The sequence below is a fragment of the Larus michahellis genome, chromosome 4, assembly GCF_964199755.1.
Source record: "Larus michahellis chromosome 4, bLarMic1.1, whole genome shotgun sequence".
Classification (NCBI taxonomy): domain Eukaryota; kingdom Metazoa; phylum Chordata; class Aves; order Charadriiformes; family Laridae; genus Larus; species Larus michahellis.
Genome location: NC_133899.1, coordinates 1,895,579 through 1,919,562, shown reverse-complemented (window position 1 = coordinate 1,919,562; position 23,984 = coordinate 1,895,579). Strand labels below are relative to the sequence as shown.

Here is a 23,984-nt window from a genome sequence, read left to right as displayed (position 1 = left end):
CTGGGCATGGGCCCAGCAGGAGTCCCCTGGCCCCCGCCCTCCAAGAGCTGCCCCAGCCCCACAGCCGAGGATGGGCTGTGGGGTGTCCCTCGCTCTGTGCACCGTTGTGCCAGTGCCAGGGGGATGCTCCGGCACAGGACCGCAGGATGCCCCAGCCCCAGGGATCCTCGCCGCTGCCACGCTGCAAGCGAACAGCAGGACGTGGAGAGCCCGTGGGGTCGGATCCTGATCCTGGTGGCACAAACCGGCGGCATGCAGGATCCGGCCTCTGCCAGAGGGCAAGCGTGAGGACGCGCTCCCGAGCCACATGTGAGCCGCTGACCCGAGAATGAACGAAAACACCCAGTAAACAGAGGATTTAAACTCTGTAAATAAAAACTAATCATGGCTGATTACTCATTATGGAAAGGTTAATTGCAGAGCGGGCTCCAAATGGGTCCTTGTGCCGGCGAGCCCACCGTGCCCCGTGGCGCTGGTGCTGCGGGTTGGCCATGCCCTGCCTCCCTGCTCCCACCAGCCGGTCCCCATGGGGACGCCCCGATGGGCACCGGCCGTGTGCCACCCCCGGGGAGCACCTGCCCGCCTGAGGCTGAGTTCGACATCGGGGTGATTCACCTGTGCCACGGCATGGCACACGGCACGGCCACAGCCACCCGCCGCTTTCCTCCCGCCGCTGCCTTGGCCTTACCTTGGCCGGTCCTGCCCGCCACTTTGGCCCAGGAGGGGTGGCCGTCTGGCTTCGAGGGTCCCCCGGGCATCCCAGGGGACGGGTGTCAGCACCCCGGTGCCGCGAACCTCGCAGGGGCCAGCACAGCCAGCCTGCTGCCACGTGTCGGTGCAGGAGCCGTGCCGGGGAGGGAGATGCTGAGCACCGGTGGGGCGCAGTGGGGCAGGGGGTGTCCTGCCCGCTCGGTGCCTGCCCTGCCGTGGGGGCCGTTCATGAGATGGCCGGGGCCGGGGTGGCAGCGGAGCCGTGTCCCATGGCGAGGGGGAAGGTGAACAGCTGCCGGGCAGTGATAATGCGGCGGGTGGGGGGGAGTCCGGGCAGCTGCGCCCGTGTCCTTCCCCAACAGGAACCATCTGCGACCAAGCCCAGCTCTGCCTTCCCTATCAGCCATTCCGGTCTGACTTTCCAACAACTTCCCCTTCGCGCCGGCTTCACTTCCTCACTGTGAGGGGCCGGCGCGGTGCAGCTCGGCACGGGCAGTGCCATGGAGCAGGGCACGGCAGGACCAGCACGGTGCAGCGTGGCACAGCACGGCTGGCATGGCGCGCATCGGCATGGGCAGCGTGGTGCAGCGTGGCACGGCAGAACCAGCGTGGTGCAGCATGGCACGACTGTCACGGGTGCAACCCAGCACAGGCAGCACCGTGCAGCATGGCACGGCATAGCCGGCACGATGTGGCGTGGCATGGCATGGCGTGGCAGTCAAGGTGCAGCACTGCACTGGCAAGCCAGCGTGGCACAGCACGATGCATCCCAGCATGGCATGGCCGGCTTGATGCAACCCAGCGCGGTGCAGGACGGCGTGGGGAGCGCAGGGCGGTGTGGTGCAGCGCGGCCGGGGATAGCTGCAGCACAGCATGGTGTAATCCCACACGGCGTGATGCAGCCTGGCACAGCGTGGTACAGCCTGGCACAGCACGGCCACTGCAGCGTAGCACAGCACGGCCAGCCCGCTGCAGCACCGCGGGCTCGCCCCCCTCCCCTTGCTGCAGCCCTGCAACCCGCTGGTCCCTTTGCCAGGGGACAGCCACGGGGACGAGGATGTCTCCTGGCTGCTGCTGGCTTCCTCCAGCATCAGCCCCGTGCACCAGCCAGCCAGGATCCCTGGCCTGCTTGGCACTTGGGATAACCCCCCCCGGTGGGGATAGAGCCCCCCTTTGCAGTCCATCCCTGCACCCCCAGGCCAGCTCTCCCCACACCGGGGCCCGAGCTCCCCGACAGCCGCCAGCGAGAGAAACAACTTGTTAGAAAACCGAAAGGCGGCTCCGGGCTGCAGGTGGGAGGGAGGAAACGTGTCCTAAAAATACAGCAGCGCCTGCACGGTCCCCGAAGGTGGCTGAGCAGATGGTGTGTCTCGGCGGCCACCTGGGCTCCCGCAGATGGTACCCGGGGCTCCCTGTTTCATGCCCCCAGCCTGGGGCTCCTGGGGCCGGGGGGGGACAGGGAAGGGACGGTGGGGAGTAAGTGGGAAGGAGGGTCACACAGCGCGGGGGTGCAGGGATGCTGTGCTGCGGGGGCGCAGGGATGCTGTGCTGCGGGGGCGCAGGGATGCTGTGCTGCGGGGGCGCAGGCTGCGGGACAGAGCGGGGTGAAGCAGGGTGTCACCGGCAGGGCACCTCTGCCCTGTGCATGCAGCCCAGGGACCCGGGGGACGGCGAGTGCGGTCTGGTGCTGCAGGGAGACGAGGGGAAACCCCGGCACGGGGCTGATGCGCCAGGGGAAAGGGCCACAGAGCTACAAACCACAGCCCCAGCCCAGCCAGAACGGCGTGCACCCAGCCGGGGCTGTGCGCTCGAGGGGAGATGCTGCAGCAGCCCCCCGCAAACCTCTGCCCCGGACCCACATCCTGCATCCCGGCGATGCTGGTGGGTCCCAGCTCCATCCCATCTGCCCTGGAGGTGCCTGTGCCACACCAGCGAGGGCAGAGCAGCCCGGCCACGGGGATTGAGGGCTGGCAGAGGTTTTGGCTGCATGGGGCCGTGGGCTCCCAGCTGCCTGTTCCACCGGGCAGGAGGGTTTCCATCCATGTTTTGGGCTCTCTCCTCTTCCTCTTTTATCTCTGGCTGGACAGGCAGCCGCAGGCCCAGGTGGGCTCGGTGTCATCAGCTCAGGGTTTTGCCGAGCTGCCCTGCGGCGAGGGTCAGGCTTGCCTGCAACGAGAGATGGAAAGTGCACGGGGGATTAAATGGCAGCGGCCGCTCCTGGGGAGCGTCCTGGGCCAGCAAGTCAAAACCAGAAAGTTTTGGGGCTGGCCAGGAAAATCCCACCCATATGGGGTCCCGTGTCCCCCATGTCACCTGTGGTGGGAGGGTTTTCTCCGCAGGCAAAAACAGGCGAGCACCTGCCTGGGCAGCTGCAGGGGCCGTGCACCACAGGCACTGGGCTGCCAGGGGCCAGGGAATGTCCCCGTGTGGGGGGAATCCCTGGGGTCCTGGGGTCTGCCTCAGCGTGGGGGGTAACCCCTGGGAACCCGGGGTCTGCCCCAGCGTAGGGGGAACCCCTGGGGTCCCAGGGTCTGCCCCGGCACAGGTGACCCCCCCCTGGGCCACCCTCGGGGGAGCCTGCGGTGCTCCCAGCCGGTTTCTCTTTGAGTCAGAGCCTCACGCTTGCTGCCGAGCAGAAACTTCCCCCCTCTGAGATAAATGAGAAGCGGGACAGGCTCCCACCACCCCCTCGCTCAGAGCGCAAGAAGGCGGCAGGAAGGCAGAAACCCCTGGGGGGCAGCTGGGACCCCGCCGCGGCACCTGCCTTCGCGCTCAGCCGGGTCACACCAGCCCCGTGCTCGGCATGGCACGCTTCCCCGGCGCCCGGGAATGCCCCGGTGGGCGCTCGCTCGGCCCCGTGTGCTGCCGGTGCCCACGCACCCCACTGCCGGTGGCACCCCACCGCCTTCCCCTTTCCTTTCGAGAGCAATGCGGCCACCCCGGGGAGGGGGGTGGGGGGGGAAACCCGAGGTGAAAGGAAGCCACAGCAATAACCCGTGAGCAAAACACCACCAGCAGCTGCTGGAACAAAAAAAAAAAAGAGACCATCACCTCCCAAAGCGGGCGCTGCTTTTTGGGCTGCAAGGGAGCACAGCCCTGGCTGCCTGCACACGTGCGGCTGGGATGGGGGTTTATACATCCCCATACATGCCCAAATCTGCCTCTTCCACCCCAGAGAAATGTGGACGCGGGAGCAAAGGCGGGAGCCGGGGATGGGAAGGAGAGCGGCAGCCGAGACGGGGAGTCGGGGAGCCGCCGAGAGTTCACATGAAACACAAAGACAAATTCTTTAAGGAAAAAAAAAAAAAAAAAAAAAAAAAAAGAAATCAAAGGGATGTGGAGAGGGAGATAAGAGGGAAGACAGAGCAGGAGACGGAGGGAGCGGGGAGGACGCGGGCAGAGGGAGGCAGGAGGCGCGGGCGGAGGCGAAGCCGGGGGAGCTGTCTGGCGCGGTCCCTATCGGCTCTCTCCATCACGGTAGCCTAACCTCAAGTAGTTTTTCACTGAGATTGGAGTGATCAGGTAGGGCTGCCCTCGCAGGCAGCTGCAGGGCTGTGAATAAGCACCTGCTTATCTCTGCCCAACGGCTGTGCGCGGCTGCAGATTGCGGGGAGGACGGGGAGCTGCCTGCCGGCTGCGATTTCCATATCAGCGCCCTGCAGCCGCCTGCGCCAAATAAACACAACAGCCCCATGGACAAAAGGTTAATTATCAATTTTCAGAAAGGGAGAGAGAGGGGAGGGGGAAGAGAGGAGCAGAACGGGCCGTCGCCAGCCGCGGGGACGCGCAGCCGTCCCCAGACGGGGTGCTGGGCTCTGTGCCTGGGGTGCAGCGTCCCTGAGCATCCCCGGCGCTGTGCCGGCACCTGCGGGGCTGCGGGGCGGAGGACAAGGGATGGAGACGGAGATGGGGACGGGGACGGGCCTGTGCATGCACAGGGGCAGTGGAACTGGGGGGAGATGCAGGGAGAAAGGGCCCTTCACAGCCCCCTGGCTCAGCCCCGGCTGGGCAGGGGCAGGGTTGGAGGAAGGCACATCCTCTTCTTCATGGGAGTGCAAGTCCCTCCCGGCTCCTCTCTCCCCACAGCTGTGTTTCTGCATTCAGCGCATTCCTCCTCGTATCGAAGCGGACGCGGGCTCCCAGCTTGGCCAAGCCGTGGGGCTTGGGGAGAGGTGGGGAGGGAAGAGGTGCCCTCATCGCCCCAGCCCTGCAGGTAGGCAGAGGTGGGCTGTGGTGTCCCCCTGCTTGTAGGTTAGACCAGGTGAAGCCATTCGGGATCCTTATGGGCTCTTAATCCTGGTGCTTGGGGTTGGGACTTGCCCCTCGCTCCTGCCACTCAGGAGCAGGTTGTTAAAAGGGGCTGGGGGTGTCGGTGCTGCCCCGCTGTCGCCCACCCTACGCCCCACGCTCTCTGAGGCAGGGGTTGGTGCTATGGAGCTGGGGAACTCCTCTCCCGACACAGCCATCCCTGCACCGGGATGGTTTTCCCACCCTGCGGCGTGGTCCTACGCTGAGCACACCCCCGCTGGGGGAGCACGGCCCCGCCTGTGCCCGCGACGCTCCCGGCTCACACGCGGAGACGCGGCGCCCGAAAGCGTGGCACGGGGCGGCAGCCGCCACGCTGCCGGCAAGCCTCGAGCCCACACGGCGCCAGATTTAGCCACCGACACGCTCCTAAAAATAGCCGGGAGCCGGGAGGCTGGCGAGCAGCATCTGCTGCGATGGGGAGCGGGCAGGGAGCTCGCGGGGCTGGGGTGCAGGGGGTGGCCCCAGCGTGGTTCGGCTGCAGCAGGGCTTGGGGCCACCGGCGCTGGAGGATGCGGCCATCCCTATGTCTTGGGGCAGGAGGGCACCGGGACGGAGACGAGATGCTCTCAGGGTTGGGACTATCCTAATCCGCCTGGGAGTTAGATGTGCGGCTGCAGCTAAGAATATTGGGGGTTAACAACATTTAGCACTTAGGCAGGGCGTTTGTGCGCGCCGGGCTTCACAGCTCTCCCCCGATGGAAACTTGCGGGACCCTGGAGGGGTGAGGAGCTGGGTTTCAGGGGGGATTTGGGGTGAGAAGTGGGGGGCAGAGCTTGGGCTCTGCCTGTGGTGCCTGGCAGGGACTGCCAGGGTCTCTGGTGTAGCCCCAACCTGCCCCACAGCCCGAGAGGGGTCTGGCCTCCAGCGGGCAAAACACGTTAAAAATACCAGGCTAAGTATACAGGGGAATGCAGGCGGCGTGCGAGCGTCTTGGGCTGGGGCAGACAGCCCCCCTCACCTACACCCCAGCCCCCCAAGCTCACCCCAGCCCAAAATACTAACCCGGGGCCCATCTGGTGTCCAACTGATGAGCACAGATGTGTTTGGGATTTCCAAGCCGGCTGGCAGCCGTTCAGACCTGTCGCAAGCTGCACCTGCTGCGGGATATTTTCCCTTCTGGATTTAATCCCCCTCTCAGCAGCCCCAGGCACCCCCACCCCGGGCTGGGCGGGCAGCAGGAGACACCCCCCCACACACACCCCAAGTGATGACCCTCCTGCCCTGCGCCCACCCCTGCCGTAAATGTGGATGTGGAAGCGGGAGAAGGATGAATTAAGTGCACAAGCCGGGAGGCTGGCGTCGGGAGAGGGGCTGTGCCGTGCCCAAATCTCAGCCCCTCCCAAAGAAATGTTGGGGGGCGGGTTGTCACAGCTGCCCCCCACCCAGGATGGATTTCATCACCTCCGAGGTCTTTTGGGAGGGTCGAAGGGAACATCTCGGTGAGCAGCCCCGGCTGGCCACTGCTACAGAGACCTGAGACTTTTCGTCGCAGGCGACGAGCCCAGGCAATGCTCTTGGGCTTGGAAACTCGCCAGTGCATTACCCACCCCCTCCCCAATCCCCCCCCCCCCAATTAACGTGACGTTATTATTTTTTAACAAGGCTCTCCCGGATCAGATGCTGACCCCTGCAATGATAACGCAGCCTGCGGAGGGAATAAACAGCAAATCCCCTTTTAAATGAAGGCCTCGCAGAGGGATTAGGAGCGAAGGGGTGGCCTCTCCCCCCGGCCCCGGGCTGGGGGCTGCCTGTGCAGATATGCGGGGCAGGAGGAGGCCTCGTCTGTCCGTCTGGCCTGTCTGAAGTGGTCCTGGGCGATATGGAGTGATTAGGATTAGACACATCCAGGATGAGAGTTTTTTCACCAGATAGAGATGATAATGGGACCCATGGGGAGGATTACGGTCCCCGACTCTCCAAGAAGAGCTGCCATCTGCGTATCCGTCTCCTGACGTGTCTGCTCCCTCGGTGTGCCCAGCCGGACGCTCCCTTGTCCGTGTCAGGATGGCAGCGCTGACCCGCTGCACCCCGCGCGGCTGGACCTCGCGCCCCATCCCTGCAAGGGTCAGGTGGGAGTGAGGGATCACGGCCATCGGGGGTGGGAGATGGGCTGTCCTGCACATGAGCACAGCACCCAGTGTCCCTGCATGTCCCTGGGGTGCTCAGGCATCCCCCGGCATCCCCGGGGCACCCAGCATCCCTGGGATGGTCAGGCATCCCCCTGCATCCCTGGGTCACCCAGCATCCATGCACCTCCAGGGTATCCAGCATCCCCGCATCCCCAGGGCACCCAGCATCCCTGCATCCCTGGGATGGTCGGGCATCCCCCTGCATCCCTGGGGCACCCAGCATCCCTGCACATCCCTGGGATGGTCAGGTATCCCCCCTGTATCTCCAGGGCATGCGACATTCCTGCATGTCCCTGTGGCACTCAGCATCCCCCTGCCATCAGGGCCATCTCTGGAGCTGCCCTGTGGCCGTTGCCTCCCAGAGGAACAGGGAGAGATTCCCAGCTCCTGCCCTAAAAAAGTCCCAGGGTGCTGAGCGCCGCAGCTGAAAGCTGGTGGCACTCATACAGAGCTGGGGGAGCAGTCTCGCAGCCTAAGGGCTGCAAAGGGTGGCACACAGCCGGGAACCAGTAGGAAGACCAGGCGAAAACACAGTCAATGTTTTTTTGGGTCAATAAAAAGAGAAAAAAAAAAGGCCTACGAAAGTTGTGGTTTATTTGTATTTAAGGACTAAGCCACACAGTCACTATTTTCCCTTATAAAACGAACACGGCTCTCTTGTTTCTGCTCGGGGGCATGAGAACAGGCTGCTTGCACAGGGGCTGGAGGCGTCCGGGGGGCACCGGACTGGGGCTGTGCTTGGCCGTGGCTTGCGCCGTCGTCTTGGCCGTGCCAGCGCCAGTGGCACAGTGCCGGGCAGGGTGACAGGGCTTTGCTGCCCGCAGCATCTTCCCGCAGGCACCGAGGGGGGCTCAGGGCGCTCGGCCAACTCTGCCACCCTCCCTCAGGGTGACATGGGGGGGACCATCTCCCGGTTCGGGGCCACCTCCACGCACCCAGGATGTTGGCTGGGGGACAAGGTGACATAACCCCGCGACAGCGCGGCGCGAGCCTTGCCGGCCCCTGGCCTTTCCCATCCCCGGAGCGAGACGAGCGCCGCTGCCGTCCCACCCGCCGCAGGGGAGAGAGCGGTGAGAACTGTCCCGTTCCCATCGCCCGGCACCGCCGCTCCCCGCCGGCAGCATATTTCCCTGCTGAAGTCAGAGCCACCCGGCAAAACACCCGGCTCCTGCCAAAGCACCAATCGCACAAACATTTCCTATTTGGGATGTAGGCGCCCGCTGCGTCCTCGGCCGCGATGCTGATCCCGGGGCAGCACGGGCTGAGCGCACACGCGTGTGCGCGGCCCGAGGAGCCCCGTTGAAGGTTGGTGCCGCTGCGATCACCATAATTACGGGGGGAGAGAGAGAGAGAGTGGCATTTTGAAGTTTGTATAAAACCTTAATTGAAGTCTTGGCTGCTGTTAATTATATTAAAGGCAGAGCGAGCGATGGGCTTTTTATTAGTTAATGAGGATTTTCATTTTCCAGCAGAGGGGCCCTTTGATGTTTCCAGGACTAATGGCTGTTAAATTCAACTTGTTTGCTTTGCCGGTGGTGAAGGGCGAGGAGAAGCAGGACCTGCTCCGGCCACGGTGCCCGCAGTGGCCGGCAATAGTGCCCAGAGATGGCTAGGAGCCACTGGCCACCATGGTGGGAGAACAAGGATGCACCCGGCAAGAGCCAAAGATTTTCCTGCTCCTGACGTGGATTTGTACAGACTATCTTCCAAACCTGTGGCAGGCTGCAACCCTCCTCCTGCAATTAGCATTTATTATGATTATTTCGCATACATTACCAGCGGAGCCGAGAGCCAGTGCTATACCCCATCTGAAATCATTTGCAAATTTCTTTGCATCGTTTTTCCCACTCTCGGAGGGGAAGGGCCGCACAAACAGTTTGCCGTGAATATTCAGAGCCGGGGATCGGGGAGGCGATGCCATCCGTGCCGGTCCCGCGCCCCAGCCACGTGGCCGCGCGGCTGCTCCCCAGCTGGATGATTTGTAGCACTAATCAAGGCAGAGCACACTTTGAATTTCAAATGCTGGCAGGGAAGAGCCAGGCAGGAACCTGGGCTTTGGGGAATAGTCAGGAAGAAAATGGGTTCGTCCTCAAGCTTCCACCGAGCCGTCGCGCGTGGGGTGCCAGCCTGAGACCCCTCTGCCCCGCGGGGCTCGAGTGGGTTACCCCCCCATGGCACAGCTCCAGGAAACCCAGCACCTATTTAAGCACTTTTTGGGGTGCCGGCGTGCCCGGTGCTGCCCTGCAGCGTGGCGGGGCTGTGCCAGTGGGGCAGGATTGGGTGGGGGGGGTTGATCCCGGGCGCTCCGGGACATCGGTGGCAGCGGGGATGGGACCCTCTGCAGCAGCGCTGTGACAGCAGTGAGGGATGCTCACGGGGCTGGGGACGCCGGGGGGCGATGACTGATTGCTGAGCCACCTCCCCAGGGCTGGGGGCCAAGGGGGCAGAGAACATGGGGCAGCAGCAGTTGCCCCCTCCCCGCCCAGGTCCCCCAAATCACAGCTCATCCCCTCCTGGGGGGCCACGCTCTGTGCGACCGCCACGGGGCAGGAGGGATGGTGTGTGTGTGGGGGGGCACTTCCCCGCTAATTACCCCTTGTCCTTCCCTGTCATGCTGCGTGGGGGGAGCCGAGGGGGGCACAGCTTAAGCTATCAATGGTCCTGCCTTGATGGGAATAAAATATGCACTGAAAGACATGAAAATGGAGTAAATAAAAGAGATAAAAATGGAACGATCAAGCCAGCAACTTCTCCTCCTCTGATTAAAAAGAGGGAGCGGGGGGAGGGAGAGGGGATGCGCTGAGCCCTTGAAGAGGCAGCTGCTGCCGCAGCCGCAGCCCTGATAAAGGGGCTGAGGCAGCCTGTTTGGGAGAGATAAAGTGAAGTCCCAGCGTTTACTGTCCTCAATCCAAGCCTTACCATCAATATTAATACAGCCTGACAAACTGGTGTTTAAGATAGAATAAATATAGACTGGTTCTGCTATTACCTAGACCTTATTAATCTGCTTGGAGGCATTTAAATGCCGTTAAAAATATGGAGTTTACTCGCCGGCACTTCAATAGCTTCACAATCCGTCAGCGTTTTGTTTTCCACCCTCCTCCTCCTCTTCCCAAGGCGTTGTCTGCGGGTGCCCACCGACCCGCACCGCTCCGGGTAGGGACCAAAACCGCGTCGGGGAGCAACAAGGCGGGAGCTTTGCTGCGGGAGGATGGCAATGGCTGGGAGATCAGTTGGGGCCATCAGGGAACGGAGGCAAAACTCCTCGGCGCCGGTGAACGAAGCATCCCAGTGCCGGAGAGCCAGGACCCGTGTGCCCAGATGATGGAAATTTGCCCCCGTGCTCCTCCCTGGGAGAAATTCAGGGCTCCCACAGCCCGAGTGATGCTGGTTTCGCAGAGGCAGCAGCCAAAGCCCCAAAGCAGAGGAGCAGCCCTCCCCGGAGCCCTAATTAGCCAGAGGCTCGTCAGCGGGACTGAGAGGGCACCCCTGCTCTTCCACCCTGCTGCCAGCGGTTGCGCTGAGCCCCCTCACCGAGCTGTTTGGCTACACACCGGCTGCGGCTCCTTCCGCGGCACCGCCGGCAAGGGGCTGGGGCAGCCGATGCCCACCCTGCCTCCTCTTCTCTGCTCCTGGCCCCACAGCGCGGGCGCTGGGCTGCCCCATGCCATGGCACCCAGGTACTCCTGCCCTGCCAGCTCCGTGATGGAGACACTGCTTGGTGCCACCGCAGCATTTTCGGGCAAGGTGCCTGGAGTGCTCGGTGGGTCCCTGGCACCCTTTCCCATGCCATCCTGCTGCAGAGGAGCCCCAGCACCCACAGGGACAGCCCCGCGCAGGGCAGGATCTGTGAGTGCCATGCACATAGCTGGGGCATCCTCGTATGTGGTGGAACCCATGGGTGACGTGGTTGTGGTCACCCCAGCATAGGGCAGGACCTATGGGTGCCATGCGCATAGCTGGGGCATCCTGGTATGTGTGGAACCCATGGGGGCCAGGAGCATGGCAGGGGCCCCCTGGTATGGGGCAGGACCTATGGGTGCCATGCACATGGCAGGGGCATCCTGGTATGGGGCAGGACCCATGGGTGCCAGGAGCATGGCGAGGGCACCCTGGCACGGTACCCCGTGCAAGGCAGCGGGCACAGATGGAGCAAGCGGGCGCGTGTGCGGGGCAGCGCGCGGAGCGAGCGGGCGGCTGGGAGCGGCGCTCATTAGACGTGTATTATTCATCGGCAGCTTCTGTCGCCTGCCATCTGTTCCCGGCTGCGAGTCGGGCGGGCGGCAGCAGCCTAACGGGGCTGACGCGGCCCCACTCCTGCTGTCACACCTGGGCCGCCGCGAGAGCCGGCACCGCGATGGGACAGCACCCACGCGGCGGCCGGGAAAGGGTGCGGGATATCCCCGCTGCCCCCCGGGATGATGCTCAGTGGGGTGGGTGGGTGCCTCGTGCTGTGCCATGGAGCATCCTGTGGGAAGGGGTCCTGCTGCGGTGGCCAGCCCCCCCACTTCTGCCAGCTCTGCTCATCAGAGGCTGGGTTCCCGCCGGTTCTCAGCGCTGGAGCAGGATTAATCCCCTGCCACCCCCCAGAGCTCATACATGACCCCAAAGGGCAACTCCAGGGTTTGATCCTGCTCCCTGCCTTGCTTGAGTAAGAGCAGGGCACGGACACTGCCGTCCGCCTTGATTTTTATAGCTGTAATTAATTGTGGGAGCGTGGGGCTGGGGGGTGCTCAGCTCCGACCCCCTTGGGGTGGGGAATGGGCTTCCCACCCACCGGGCAGCTCCGGCGGCAGCAGCGCCCCTGGCAGCGGGGAGGTGGGAGGAGGGGAGAGGGTTTGCACCCACTCAGTCGTGCCGTCGGTGCCATGGCCTGTTCCACACTTGGTGCGCAGCCCTGGGCAGGATCGGGCCCCTTCCCATCACAGAGGCAGCTCTGGGTTGCCACCCGAACCCAAGGTTGGGCCATGCATCTGCACCTGGAGCAGGACGGTGGCTTTTCCTCCTCGGAGCACAGCAGCCGAGCTCACCCTGCACTCCGAGCAGCACCTTCATCCCCCCACCTTTTAATTAAAACACTTGATGAACTATGTAATGAGAGCGCAGCATCCCCGCGGGCTCTCCAGCGAGCTGCCTGGGCTGAAGGTGAGGTCCCGGCACGGGGGACATGCATCATGCCGCCGTCCCCTCCCGGGTGCCTGCCCTTTCTGCACCTTGGCTGCATCCCGCAGCTCACCCGGGAGGACTTGAGCACTCGCCAGGCCAGGAGCTCGCGGCTCTAAATTGATAATTGCCAGGTTTTAATTACTCGGCAGCCAAATGACCTTTTGCATCTGCCAGCAAGGCCATGAAACATCTCCCTGGGCGGGAGCAGACATGCGGTGGGGGACAGAAGGGGGCTGCCACAGCCACTGGCTTCACTCGAACCCACGTGTGACAGGGACAAGGCCAGGGGACAGTGTGGTGGAGGCTGAGCACAGGGACCCCTGGACCTCACACACCCCCAGCGCCCCACTCTTGTTGCAGGCAGGACACCGAGGAGCAAAGGGCTGCATTCAGAGCCTGTCATGCAGCGCGGGGGAAGGCGAATACAGCTGGAGATGGCTGGGTGAAAAAAAGACCAAAGTGTCCTGGGGTAGGGGGCCTTCCCTGGCCCCGAGGAGAGCCGGCTACCTCTAGCCATGGGCTGGCCTTGCCCTGGGATGGAGTATCCTTGGGGCAGAGCCGGTCCCTGGGATCCTGGCACGGTGCAGGGTCCCTGGGGCAGAGCCGATCCCTGGGACCCCGGCATGGTGCAGCATCCCTGGGGCAGAGCCGGTCCCTGGGACCCCAGCATGGTGCAGCATCCCTGGGGCAGAGACGGTCCCTGGGATCCTGGCACGGTGCAGGGTCCCTGGGGCAGAGCCGATCCCTGGGACCCCAGCATGGTGCAGCATCCCTGGGGCAGAGCTGGTCCCTGGGACCCCAGCATGGTGCAGGGTCCCTGGGGCAGAGCCGGTCCCTGGGATCCTGGCACGGTGCAGCATCCCTGGGGCAGAGCCAGCACTCCGTGCTCCAGCCCGGCACAGGGTGCGGCAGGCTGCCTCGCATATGTAGGGCCCCTGCCACCCCTTCTCTCTCCCGAGCTGCACCCAGGGCATCCTCATCCCTCCTTCCCTTTTCTCCTGGAAACAAAACCAGCCTTTTAATAAGGCAGATCCTCCACTGCTGCCTGCAGCTCCCCACGCCATGGCTCAGCAGAGGCCGGGGCCAGCCACAGCCCCGAAAGCAGCCCCCGAACCAGGCACAGCCTGCCCTGCGCTGCCTGCAACTCCCTCTGCCTGCTCCTGCCCGCTGCCAGCCTTCGCCTCTCCCTCCCATGGAAAGGAGCCCTTCTCCTGGCGATAATTACTGAAAAGTTCAGCGCCGAGAGAGACGGGGGGAGGGATGTATTAAAATGCATGTGCACAGCTTGGGCCTTGCAGCAGATGTTGGCATAATTAGAGAGGAAAAAATTATGAAATTAATTTGTGGTTCAATGTAAATTTTGGCGTTGGGGGGGGGGGAAGCGCAGTCCTGCTCGCCTCCCGCGCTCTGATCCCTCGCTCGCACACCAGCACGCGCCGACTGCTGCCGGGACCGTGCCAGGGGGTGTCGGGGGGACCACGGAGCCCAGCGAGGGGGACAAGGTGATGGGTAATGCCTGGCCTTAGAGCTGCGGGCGTTTGGCAGTACTGCCTCCACGCTCCATCACATCGGGGGATGCGGAGAGGTCGGCCACCAGCCCAGGAAGACGGGCTAGCAGTCCCTGTAAATGATGATGCAAAAAGAGGAGATCTGGGGAGAGAAAGTGAAAAGCAGAGTCCAGGGATGGCCACGGTTGGTATTTCTGTTGGCTCCCACAGATGGGTATTGGCTAGTATGCTCGGCGGCACGATCGGCTTCGGGAGCCCTTCCCCTTAGCAGGGACAGGGTTGAGCCGTGCGGGGACCGTCCTCATAGACATGCTGGTGGCATTCCCAGAGCCACGCTAGAGCAGGGAACCAGGAGCAGCCAGACAGAGCTTTGCTTTTCCCATCTCCTCTTCCTTTGGGAGCCGGAGAGGAATTAATATCTGCCGTCTCCCCGCATCCACCCCCAGCCCCCAAGGACGGGGCGTGCGGGCTCAGGTTAATGCTCCCATTGATCGGCAGCATCCTCCGCGGTTACAGTTGCTCTGCGCCGCGATGCACCGTTGCCTGTTTTGCTGTTCCTGGCGAGTGATGGATGGCCTGTCCCGGGGCGAGCGCGACCCCACCGCTGCCACCTGGGAAATGGGGGTCAGCCCCGGGGCCGCGGCCGCGCTCGGCTGGGTGGCACGGGGAGATGGGGGGGCTCTGCGCTTGCATCCCCACCGCTTACAGTTTGCATTTATTTGCAGAAGTTTGGGGGTCCCCAAATTTGCGCTTCTGAAGGAGAGGGGGAGGTGCAGGAGGCTGCTCCCGAAGGTGGGGATGAGCCCGCTCTGGGGCTCGGGAAAGCTGCTGCTCAACCCAGAACCCCCAAAAGCTCAATGTGACCCCAAAAGCACAGCCCCAATCTGGAGCGGAGAGCAAGAGCAAGCCACAGCCCCTAACATGGCCTCGAGCCCGGTGCCTGCACCCCCCCTGCCCTCCCCGGCTCCGCGGTGCCGCGGCAGCCCAGCCCAAAGCACCGGGACCTGGTGGCCACCCTGTCCCTTCCCTCCTCTTCCTCGGAGCCGGCAGCTGGGAGTTGTTCCCATGTCGCAATTAATCAGTGCAACGAGTGGAGATGCATTGTTACGAGTTAACGGAGAAACGTCGTCGTTGGTGTTGACAGGCTGGGCACGGTGGGGGTGGGCAAAGGGGGGCTCTCCGTGGCCCCTGCGCTGGGAGTGCTGGGCAGCGTGGGGATGCTCCGGGCACCACTGGTGGGCAGAAGCGGGGTGGGGAGAGCCCGGCAGCGACCCCCCGCATCACCTTGGCCTCCTCCCGCTGCGCTGAGCCGAGCGGGAGCGACAGCCGGGCACGGGCACCGCGGGCACGGGCTCGTCCTGGTGCCCGTGTGCTCCTGGTGTGACTCCATCTGGCCCCATCTGCTCCCACCCGGGCTCGGCGGGACCAAATGTGGGTCGCGGCGAGTGCGGGTGACACACCGCGGTGCAGCCGGGGAGCAGCTGATCCCCCCGGGCTGCGCGGGGCCGTGCCGCCGGCCGGGATTACCCAGCTGCTGCCAAGCTGGCACAGGGACCGTCTCCTCCGAAAGGTTCCCTTCCAGGGGATTACGGATAATGCATCTGGAGCAGCACTCGTTCATCCAGGTTTGTGATTTATCTGAAAATCAAATTCCAGTAATCTCGCCTGCCATCTGGCCCCTGCGGACACGCAGCCGGCCCCGACCCGGGCGGGAGGCAGCCGGGAGGGTCAGGGTGTGGGGCTCCACGTGCCTCCCCGAGCATCATCCTCGAGCTGCCGTGGGGAGGGCGGAGAGGGCTCCGGCGTCCCTGGGGGTGGCGCAGGGCACCCTGGGCAGAAGATGCCCAGGGGAATCTTTTGGGGATGGTGAGGGGTGCCCACGTGCCAGGATGCGGGCAGGACCTGGACACTTCATCCCCTTTCAGGGATGCTCTGATGTCCCTGTGTCCCCAGACACCCGTGGATGTCAGGATGCGGGCAGGACCTGGAGAGCTCAGCCCCTCGCAGGGACGTGGGCAGGAGGATTTGGGACCCCTGCCCTGCCCAGGGGACGTGCTGGCAGCGGGGATGTCCCAGGCTCCAGCGGGGAAGGCAGAAGAAGGCAGGATCCGTCCTTTCCCCCCCGACGGGGAGGCCACAGGCTGCAGAGTGGCCCGGGAGGGGGTCGGGGCCCCGGCGCTCCCCTCCCCTCATTCCCAGCTCATTAAGGCTCTCCCATTATTCTGACATTTGTGCGCGTCACGTACCGGGAAGAAGTAATTTACTTAGAAGAAATTAAAAGTTCATTTTAATTGAGCGCACACTGCAGTATGCAAATGCGGGGCGCATTATGTACACTGATGCAGAGACAAAGGCTGTAATCAGCTGTTAACCCTCTGCGAGCCGGCCCAACGCTCCGCGGCAGCTCCGGCATCGCTCCGGCCGCGCTGGACACTCCATACCCCCACAGACGGGGTGTCCCCTGGCCACGGAGGAGTCGCAGGATGAACCCTTCGTGCATCTCTCCGCCCCGCCTTGGCTCGGATGCAGGAGCCAGACGGGGGATGCCAGCGGCGGAGGCTGTCACCCAAATCGCTGTGACGTGCTGGGATGGCTCCAAGCCAGCGAGACGGGGTGTGCGGTTGGGGCAGGGGGTCTCCCAGGGGTGATTCAGCCCTTCTGGGGAGCCCAGATGAGAGGAGGATGGAGGTGCAAAGCCCAGATGAGATGAAGGTCCAAAGGCCAAAAATATGGCTCGTCGCATCTGCAACCGCTCTCAAATCCAGCGGTAGCTGGATTTGAGAGCGGTCGCAGATGCGACGAGCCCACAATATTTGCAGCATCCCGTTGCCCAGGAGTTCCTCAGCTGGGTTTTGGGGGGGTTTTTTTTGTGCTTTTCTCCTTTTTTGCATATTTTTTTTTTTTCTACTACCTGTCAGACCTGAGATTTTTTACTGGCAGCGCAAATGGAACTGGTTCGCAGATGCGAGATGACAGCCCGCTGCAGGAGACAGACAAATTACCTCCAACCTCGGCTCAAGACGCCCACAGACTCCCAAACAAAGGGAGATGGCGGCGGGGGGTGGGGGGGGGTGGGGGGGGTGTAGCGAGTTGTCGGTGCTCAGTGAGGCTGCACACAGCCAGGTCCGTGGGTGCTGCGTGGGTGCATCGTGTCTGCGGGCATCCCATGCACGACGACGCTATGAGCCACCCTGCTGCGAAGGGCTGTTGGGGATGGCACACGTGGGCATCTGACATCATATTATGGGGGGGTGACGCTAAAAAGCAAAGGGGGACAGAGCTGTCCCCTTGGAGGGGACACACTGAGGGTGACAGGGTGGACTTTGCATGGACCCGGGAGGGGCGATGCTGTCGAGCATCCCTGTGTCTGCCTGGGCTGCGCCTGGCGCCGCTGCCGGCTTTGCCAAGAACGGCAGGGACAGAGCCAGGATGGGACCCTGGCACCCTGAGGGGGGGGTGACGATGGCACTTTTCACCCCACGGCCACATGGGGAGGAGGGTTGCGGTGCACCTGGAGCTTGCACCTCCATCCCGGCCGCCCTTCGCTTGCCCTGTGCTCCCAGGAGCTGCAGCCCCAGTGCCCCCAGTTGGCTCCCAGTAGCACAGGCGACCGGGGTGGTCCGGACGGCTGCGGTGCCGCAGGGAGGATTTAATTGCTGCCGCGTAACCTTTGCGTCCCGTCCCACGTGCCAGCCGGGCGCCCGGCTCTGCAGCTCCAGATGGCGCCCGGGAAAGAGTTAAGTCCGCTGTGATCAACAGCAAGAAGCAAGTGGTAAACAATTTTTCTCTCCCTCTGCTAAATTAATATGCAAATTCCCCCCCCCCCCCGCCTCCCGCTCTTGCTTCGAAATTAGCGAGGTAGAATGCTTGGGCTAATTATGCATTCAAACGAGCAGGCTTCGTTAATGTGGCACTAAGAGGAGCCTGAAAATGATTGTGAGACGATGAAATTGAAATTGGAGCACGGCACTTCTAATGCATCTGGAGTCACTCTTGCGTGCCCCGGCAGATGTAACCTGGCAGTGACCGGCAGCCCCCGCCGCCCTGCCTGCGTCCAGCCACCCGCGGCGCCCGCAGCACCCCACAGCATCCTCCCCCCGCTTCTCCCTTTCTGCTCCGAGAACAACCGGGTTTCAAGATTTCCCAGCCCAGGGATGGAGGGGTGGGATGGCCCCGTTCGGCGGAGATGAGCCCTGCGCACCCAGAGCTCCGGGTTTGGGGTGGGGACGGGGCAGCCGCCCCGGAGCATCCCCAGGACGTGGAGCAGTGGGGTCGGGGTCAGGACTGACGGTGCCCCAAGCCAGTAAAGCAGCTCCCGGTGCAGCCCTCGGTGGGTCCATGCAGGTCCTGCTGGGTGATGCCACTGTCAGCCTCCTGTGCAGCTCCTCCAGGTCCCCACACTCCCAGGTTTCTCCTCCCCAGGCCCAATCCTGGCCCCTGAGGCAGTCGGCAGAGCCCGAGCTTGTTTGGGAAAGCTCCACGTGTACCAGTGTTTGCATGGACAAAACTCCTCCTTCACCTGGACACGCTCCTGGGAATGCTGAAATCCAACGGACGCAGAGGGGTCACAGGGGAAGTCCCGTCCCTGTCACCATGTCCCAGTGCCTGGCAGTTGTTGGCACGTCCCAGCAAGGGCCACACCAGCGGCACATCCGCATCCGTCACAGCGCGTGGCCCACTGCACGGCCAGGCATGAGCCCCCGCCCCAGGAGTGTCCCACCACAGGGCTGGGTGGCACGGTGGTGGCATGCGGGGCCAGGTGGGGGCTGCTTTGTCCAGCGTGGCTTTGTCCCCCGAGGAAGGCGGCATCCATGGGGCTGGGGATCTGCAGAGGCAAAAGCGGGAGAAAACGCTGTGGGTGACGGGACAAAACAGGGAGATGTTTTACACTGGGAATGAACTGCTGGGGATGAGCAGCCGTGGGCTGCGATGGACACACAGGACAACGAGGGGTTTAGGGGGGAACCGGCTTGGGATGTCACCAGCCCCAGTCTCCGCTGGGCTAACTGCTCCCTGCTGGCTGCGCGGGCTGGGCTTCAGCCACGCAAGGGCTAAGCCTGGTTTCTCGTGAGACCCGGCAGCTCTGCAGCCCTGACCCGGCAGCCGCAGCGGGACCAGCCGAACTGAACCCCCCCACCGGGCAGCAGAGACGGATGTTGGTGTTAAATATTCGTCAGAGGCGTGGATTTTACTGGAACCCGTCCATTAAGAGGCAATGCACAATCTGCAGCGTGCTCCCGGTAGCCGGGGCATGCCGTGGCACGCGGGCGGGCGGGCGGAAGGCGGCGGGGAAAGAAGACGGATGCTCCGGAGGAGGCTGTAGAGCCGTAAGCCAGATGCACTGTTAGTAATCAATGAGGATCTACAGACTTCAGGTACTCAACCGCCAGGAATAAATAGAAGAAATAAATAGTCGAGGAGATGAATAGCACCCCCAGGAAGGAGGGGAAGGAATGGGGGAGCAGCAGGGATGCAGACCCCGGAGGAGATGGTCCCTTGGAGTGAGGTGGGATTGCAATGGCACAGTTTGGTCCACAGGGATGCTAAGCACCCTGGAAGGATGTCAAGCATCCCAGAGGAATGCTGAGCGCCCTAGAGTGATGTTGGACATCCCAGAGGGATGCTGAGTGCTCCCGAGGACACACCGTCGCCAGGGAGGCCATCTGGCTCAGAGCCGGCAGCCTCCCCCATCGTGTGCCCAGGCAAGGCTGGGGCGAGGGTAGCCCACGGATGCCAGGACTCGCCGTGGCCGGCTCCGCTCCGCAGCGTGCCCCAGGGTCGGGGCTGGCGCGCGGAGGAGGTTGTTTTCCCCCACTCTCCGGTAATTTTTCCCTCTGACTATGATGCATAGCGGTGCTAATTCGGCACGTTGCCATTAATTCCAGCACAGCTGCCGCTCTCTCCCTCAAGGCATTTCGCTAATACTCAGCTTCAGAGCCTCTCAGCAAATTAACATCATTTGTTCTGCAGAACATGTTTTATTTCTACACTACATGCATAGCTTATTACTCTGCCAGAAACTCGGGGTGTGCGGGGAGGCAGCGCCGGCGGGTACAGCCCTCTAGAGCAAGCCCTGCTCCCTGCCTCGCCATGCCTGTCCCCAGGCGGGCGCAGGGACAGTCCCCGGTGCCACCTCGCGCTGCCGTGCCTAACCCCAGCTGGAGCTGCAGGGATTTTCTCCCGGCACCGGCATGCTCCGGTGTTGTCAGTGCAGCCCGGGCTGGTGATGCGAGGTGGGATGATGGCAGCACGCTGGATGAGTTGCTGGCTGGCGTCTCCCGCGTCCTCCCTCGGTGCAGGTGGATGCTCCCTCGTTTATTGACACATACGGGACGGTGGTGACAAGGGGTCCTGGGGTCCAGAACCAGCCGTAAGCCAGATGCACTGTTAGTAATCAACGAGGATCTACAGACTTCAGGTACTCAACCGCCAGGAATAAATAGAAGAAATAAATAGACAAGGAGAGGAATAGCACGCCCAGAAGGGAAGGGAGGGAATGGGGGAGCAGCAGGGATGCAGACCCTGGGGGAGATGGTCCCTTGGAGTGAGGTGGGACCCCAGGACCCCTTGTCACCACTGTCGCATATGTGTCAATAAACAAGGGAGCACCCAGACGTGTCCCCTCATCACTGGCCAGCACAGCAAACCCGCACCCCAGCGCCCTCCCGCTGCCCCCCCCAGACACCCTGCGCCCACCCTTCCCTCCTCGGGTTATTGCTCTGGCTGATTAATGCCTCTGGAGTTTCAGTTAACGATCTCTGGGTGAGGGGGAGGAAGGGGCAGGCATGCTGGGCCCCCCTGGGCTCGCTGGGTGGGCAGCTGTGGGCAGAGGGACCCTGGCCCCCAGCCCCCCCTGGCAGCAGGGCCAGCTGGGGCTTGCAGGACGTGATGCCAAAGGGCACCGGGACCCCCTACACCGTCAGTGCCAGCGGGACGGCTCAGACCCTCAGGCAGCAAAGCTGAGCTGGAGCAAAGCATCTCCCACGTGGCCCTCGGTGCTGAGCCCCCCGGGAGATCCCAGGGCTGCTGGCGGTGGGCACAAGCCGGGCAAGGTGTCATGAGCTGGGCAGGGTGTCCTGCCCACCATCCAACAAACCGCAGCCCCCACCGGCGATCATATCAGGTCTTTCACTTTGATTAAGGTTATTTAAGCTTTTTACCGAAACATAAAACCTGATTGTTTGCATAAACAACCTAATTGGATTATAGTGCACAGCATCGCTAATGCCGCGGGCTGGCTGGGAGCCGGCGGCAGCACCAGGGCCGCGCCGGCAGACGGGACCTCCGGCTCTACCGCCCTCGGGGTGGTTTTGGCAGGGGGTGGGTGAGACACCTCCATGCTGGGGTGTGCACACACCCGCCACCACGCTGAGCCACAGATGGACCCGGCCTCGGGGTGGGTGGCAGCCGCATGGGGACACCGGTGTCCCCAGCGCATGGCCCTGGCTGTGCCCTTGGGGATGCTTCACCTGCGTGGCAAGAGGGGACGAAGCCCCCGCTCTGGCACTGCCTGTGGGAGGAAGAAGAGGAAGGAGGAGCGAAGGTGCTGGGTGGGAAGCGGGGGGCCGGGAGCCCCGGGCGAGCGTCTTTGCAGGAATGCTGCCTGCACAGCGTTTCCATGGCTGGGAGCTGCAGAAGGCTTTCATGGCAAAAGGCGGAGAGGCTCCATGAATATTTCATTAGGAAAGCAATGTGGTGTGCTGCAGAGAACATCTGGCTGGAGTCCCTGGAGACCCCTGCCTTGTGCAGGAAGCAGGAACTGTGAAATATGGAGGAAAACGAGGGAGAGGGGGAGACGGGGGGAGCATCCCACGGCACAGGGAGCGTTTCTGCCCCCCCTGGCCCTGTGACAGGCAGCATGGGGCAGTAACAGGGAACGTGCTCTCATCCTCCCATGAACGGTGGCCCCAGGAGGTTCACACGAGGTGGAGGGGCTGTGGCGGTGCCATCCCGCTGTCTGAGGGACCTTTTCTGATCCTTCTTCATGGGAGGTTTTGGGGACCCGGGACCCAGCTGCAGCACAGTCTGTCCCTCACAAGCAGGACGCTGCTTTTAATCCCAATATCCGATGCAGGAATAGGCAGAGCTGCTCCTCTGGCTTGGAGCTGTGATGCATGGGCTGGCTGCGGGGCCAGTGATGCTTGGGCATGGGATTGGGATGGGACAGGATAGGAAGGGATGGGACAGGACAGCTCCTCTTGCCTCATTCCACATGCCTCCCAGGGAGATGCTGATGCCCTCGAAGCTGGATGCTGTGATGTTCCCAGGGCTGAGCCGCTGCCCCGGCTCCTGCAGGCGATGGGTGCTGGGAGCCGAGAACCCTGCAGGAAGTTTGTCCCGGTGTTGGTGGAGAGAGGACATCCCTGGGCACAGGGGTGCTGCTGCGCACAGCCCAGGTCCTTCAGGGGTGCAGAGCAGCAGGCAGGAGTCAGGGTGGTTCAGGGGCTCGGCATTGCCAACGTCTCTTTCCCTCCAGTGCCAGCTCCTTCCCCTGGTGCCGGCCAGGTTCGGTGCTTGGGGACCCAGTGGGAGCCCTTTGCCTTCGCGTGGGTGCTGGTGGAGTTGCGAAGCCACGGTGCTCCCGGCCCACCGGCATCTGCTGCTGGCTCCGACGTTGCTCCTGCGCCACGGGGCAGGCAGCACGCTCACTGACCCGGACCAGCACGCGGCAGCATCGGTGCTGCCGGACCAAGGCTCTGCCCTGCACCCCTCATCGCCCTCCCCAATGCTCCCAACACCCACACGCACCCCCAACCCCATGCGACACCCACCAGCACGCCCAGCCCCTGGGGCCAGCACCCTGTGGCTGTGACCCCCGCGTCGGCCCCTCTCCCCAGTGCCCTGCAATCCTCGCCTTCCTTCCTCCCCCTCCCCAGCACGGCGGTGAGTGCAGAGGGCTCTCTGCCCACCCTCTCTCTCCGTCTCCCCCATTCCCAGGCTCGGCTCTGCGGTAGCCCCAGTTTGGGAGCAGGGGACGGTTCCCACGTGCCAGCCCTGCCGCCGGCAGGACTTCGGCTCACACCCTCCCCGCTCCACCGCGGCCACCCCTGCTCGCCGCCCCGCGCAGCTGCCGGCACCGCCGCCGGCAGACAAAGCCCAACCAGACAAAGCCGCAGCCTCCCTCGCTGGCCCCTGCGTGCGTGGCCAGAGGATGGCAAATCCCCCCTTTGCAGCCACCGGCCGAGCCCAGATGGCACCCAGAGCCCTCGCTTGCCCTCGCCGCGGGCAGCGAAGGGCTGGCAGCGCCATGGGGCAGGCCATGGGCAGGAGAGCGGCAGGACGGCCGGGGAGGCCGCAGGCAGCCTGCACGGGGCTGAGCCAGCCGGGGTGCGCAGCCCCGGCAGCAGACACATGCACGCACACACAGCCTTTAAAACGAAGGCAAATACCTCTCTCCTCTCCGGCTCCACCATCCGCCACCCGTCCTGCCTCGGCCACGCCGTGCCTCTGCCGCGCTGCCCGTCCTCCATCCACCCCGCGCCGGGACGGGCTGCCAGACCCTCCTCTCTGCCGCCGGTGGGTTTTGGCCCCGCGCTGCCTGCTGGCGTTTTGGCAGCAGCAGCCTCGCCGCTCCAGCGATGGCATGTGTCCATTTTTTTTTTTTTTTTCTTTCCTCTCTCCCTTTCACAATCCGTCCTCCCCAGCCTTCTCCGCCGGTGCCTCCGGAGCCGCCTGCAGTGCCAGCTCGCAGGGAAATTGGCAGCGAGCGTGGTGCAGGGATCCTCCCGCAGCTGACGGAGCCCCGCCAGGCGCAGGCAGCCCTTCTGCCAGCCACCAGCCTTGGCACGAGGGGCTGGGGGGCCGCGGGGGGCTGCCGACGCTTGGCAGCCCTTCCCCAGCACCGCGCGCCCCAGCCGCCACTGCGGCTCCGCTGCCAAAAGCCAAATAAGGGGGAGGAAAAGGGGAAAATGGCAGAGAGAGGCGCTGGCTTCACCGTGCCCGTCGGTGGGGGACCTGGGTGATGTCCTCGTCCCTCGGCGAAGGGCGCGGGAGCCTGGCCATGGTGCCAGCATCACCCGGGGAGGCTCAGACCCATCTGTCTCCACTTGTGCCCCCAGCCCGGCCAGAAAAGCCCATCCCGGTGATGGCAAGCACCGATACATCCTGGCTCGGCGATGCTGCATGGCGAGCACGGCTCCTGCAGACACACCTCTTACCCAGC

General features: G+C 63.7%; 1 protein-coding gene and 1 long non-coding RNA gene across 2 annotated transcripts in view; both read right to left on the bottom strand.

Moving 5' to 3' along the window:
- CBFA2T3 (CBFA2/RUNX1 partner transcriptional co-repressor 3) overlaps positions 1 to 4,015 on the bottom strand; it is a 34,914-nt gene extending 30,899 nt beyond the window's left edge. Inside the window, exons 1-2 of the mRNA XM_074582685.1 lie at positions 3,763 to 4,015; positions 689 to 2,877 (exon numbers count right to left, since the gene is read on the bottom strand). Coding sequence (XP_074438786.1) covers positions 689 to 758 — 70 coding nt within the window. The 5' untranslated portion in view covers positions 759 to 2,877; positions 3,763 to 4,015. The remainder of the gene's footprint in view (positions 1 to 688; positions 2,878 to 3,762) is intronic.
- Positions 4,016 to 16,091: 12,076 nt separating this feature from the next.
- On the bottom strand, positions 16,092 to 23,984 carry LOC141743133 (uncharacterized). Its single transcript, XR_012586958.1, has 2 exons — positions 23,212 to 23,984; positions 16,092 to 18,647 (listed from the first exon to the last, which is right to left on the bottom strand). It is a non-coding gene; the product is annotated as an uncharacterized LOC141743133 (long non-coding RNA).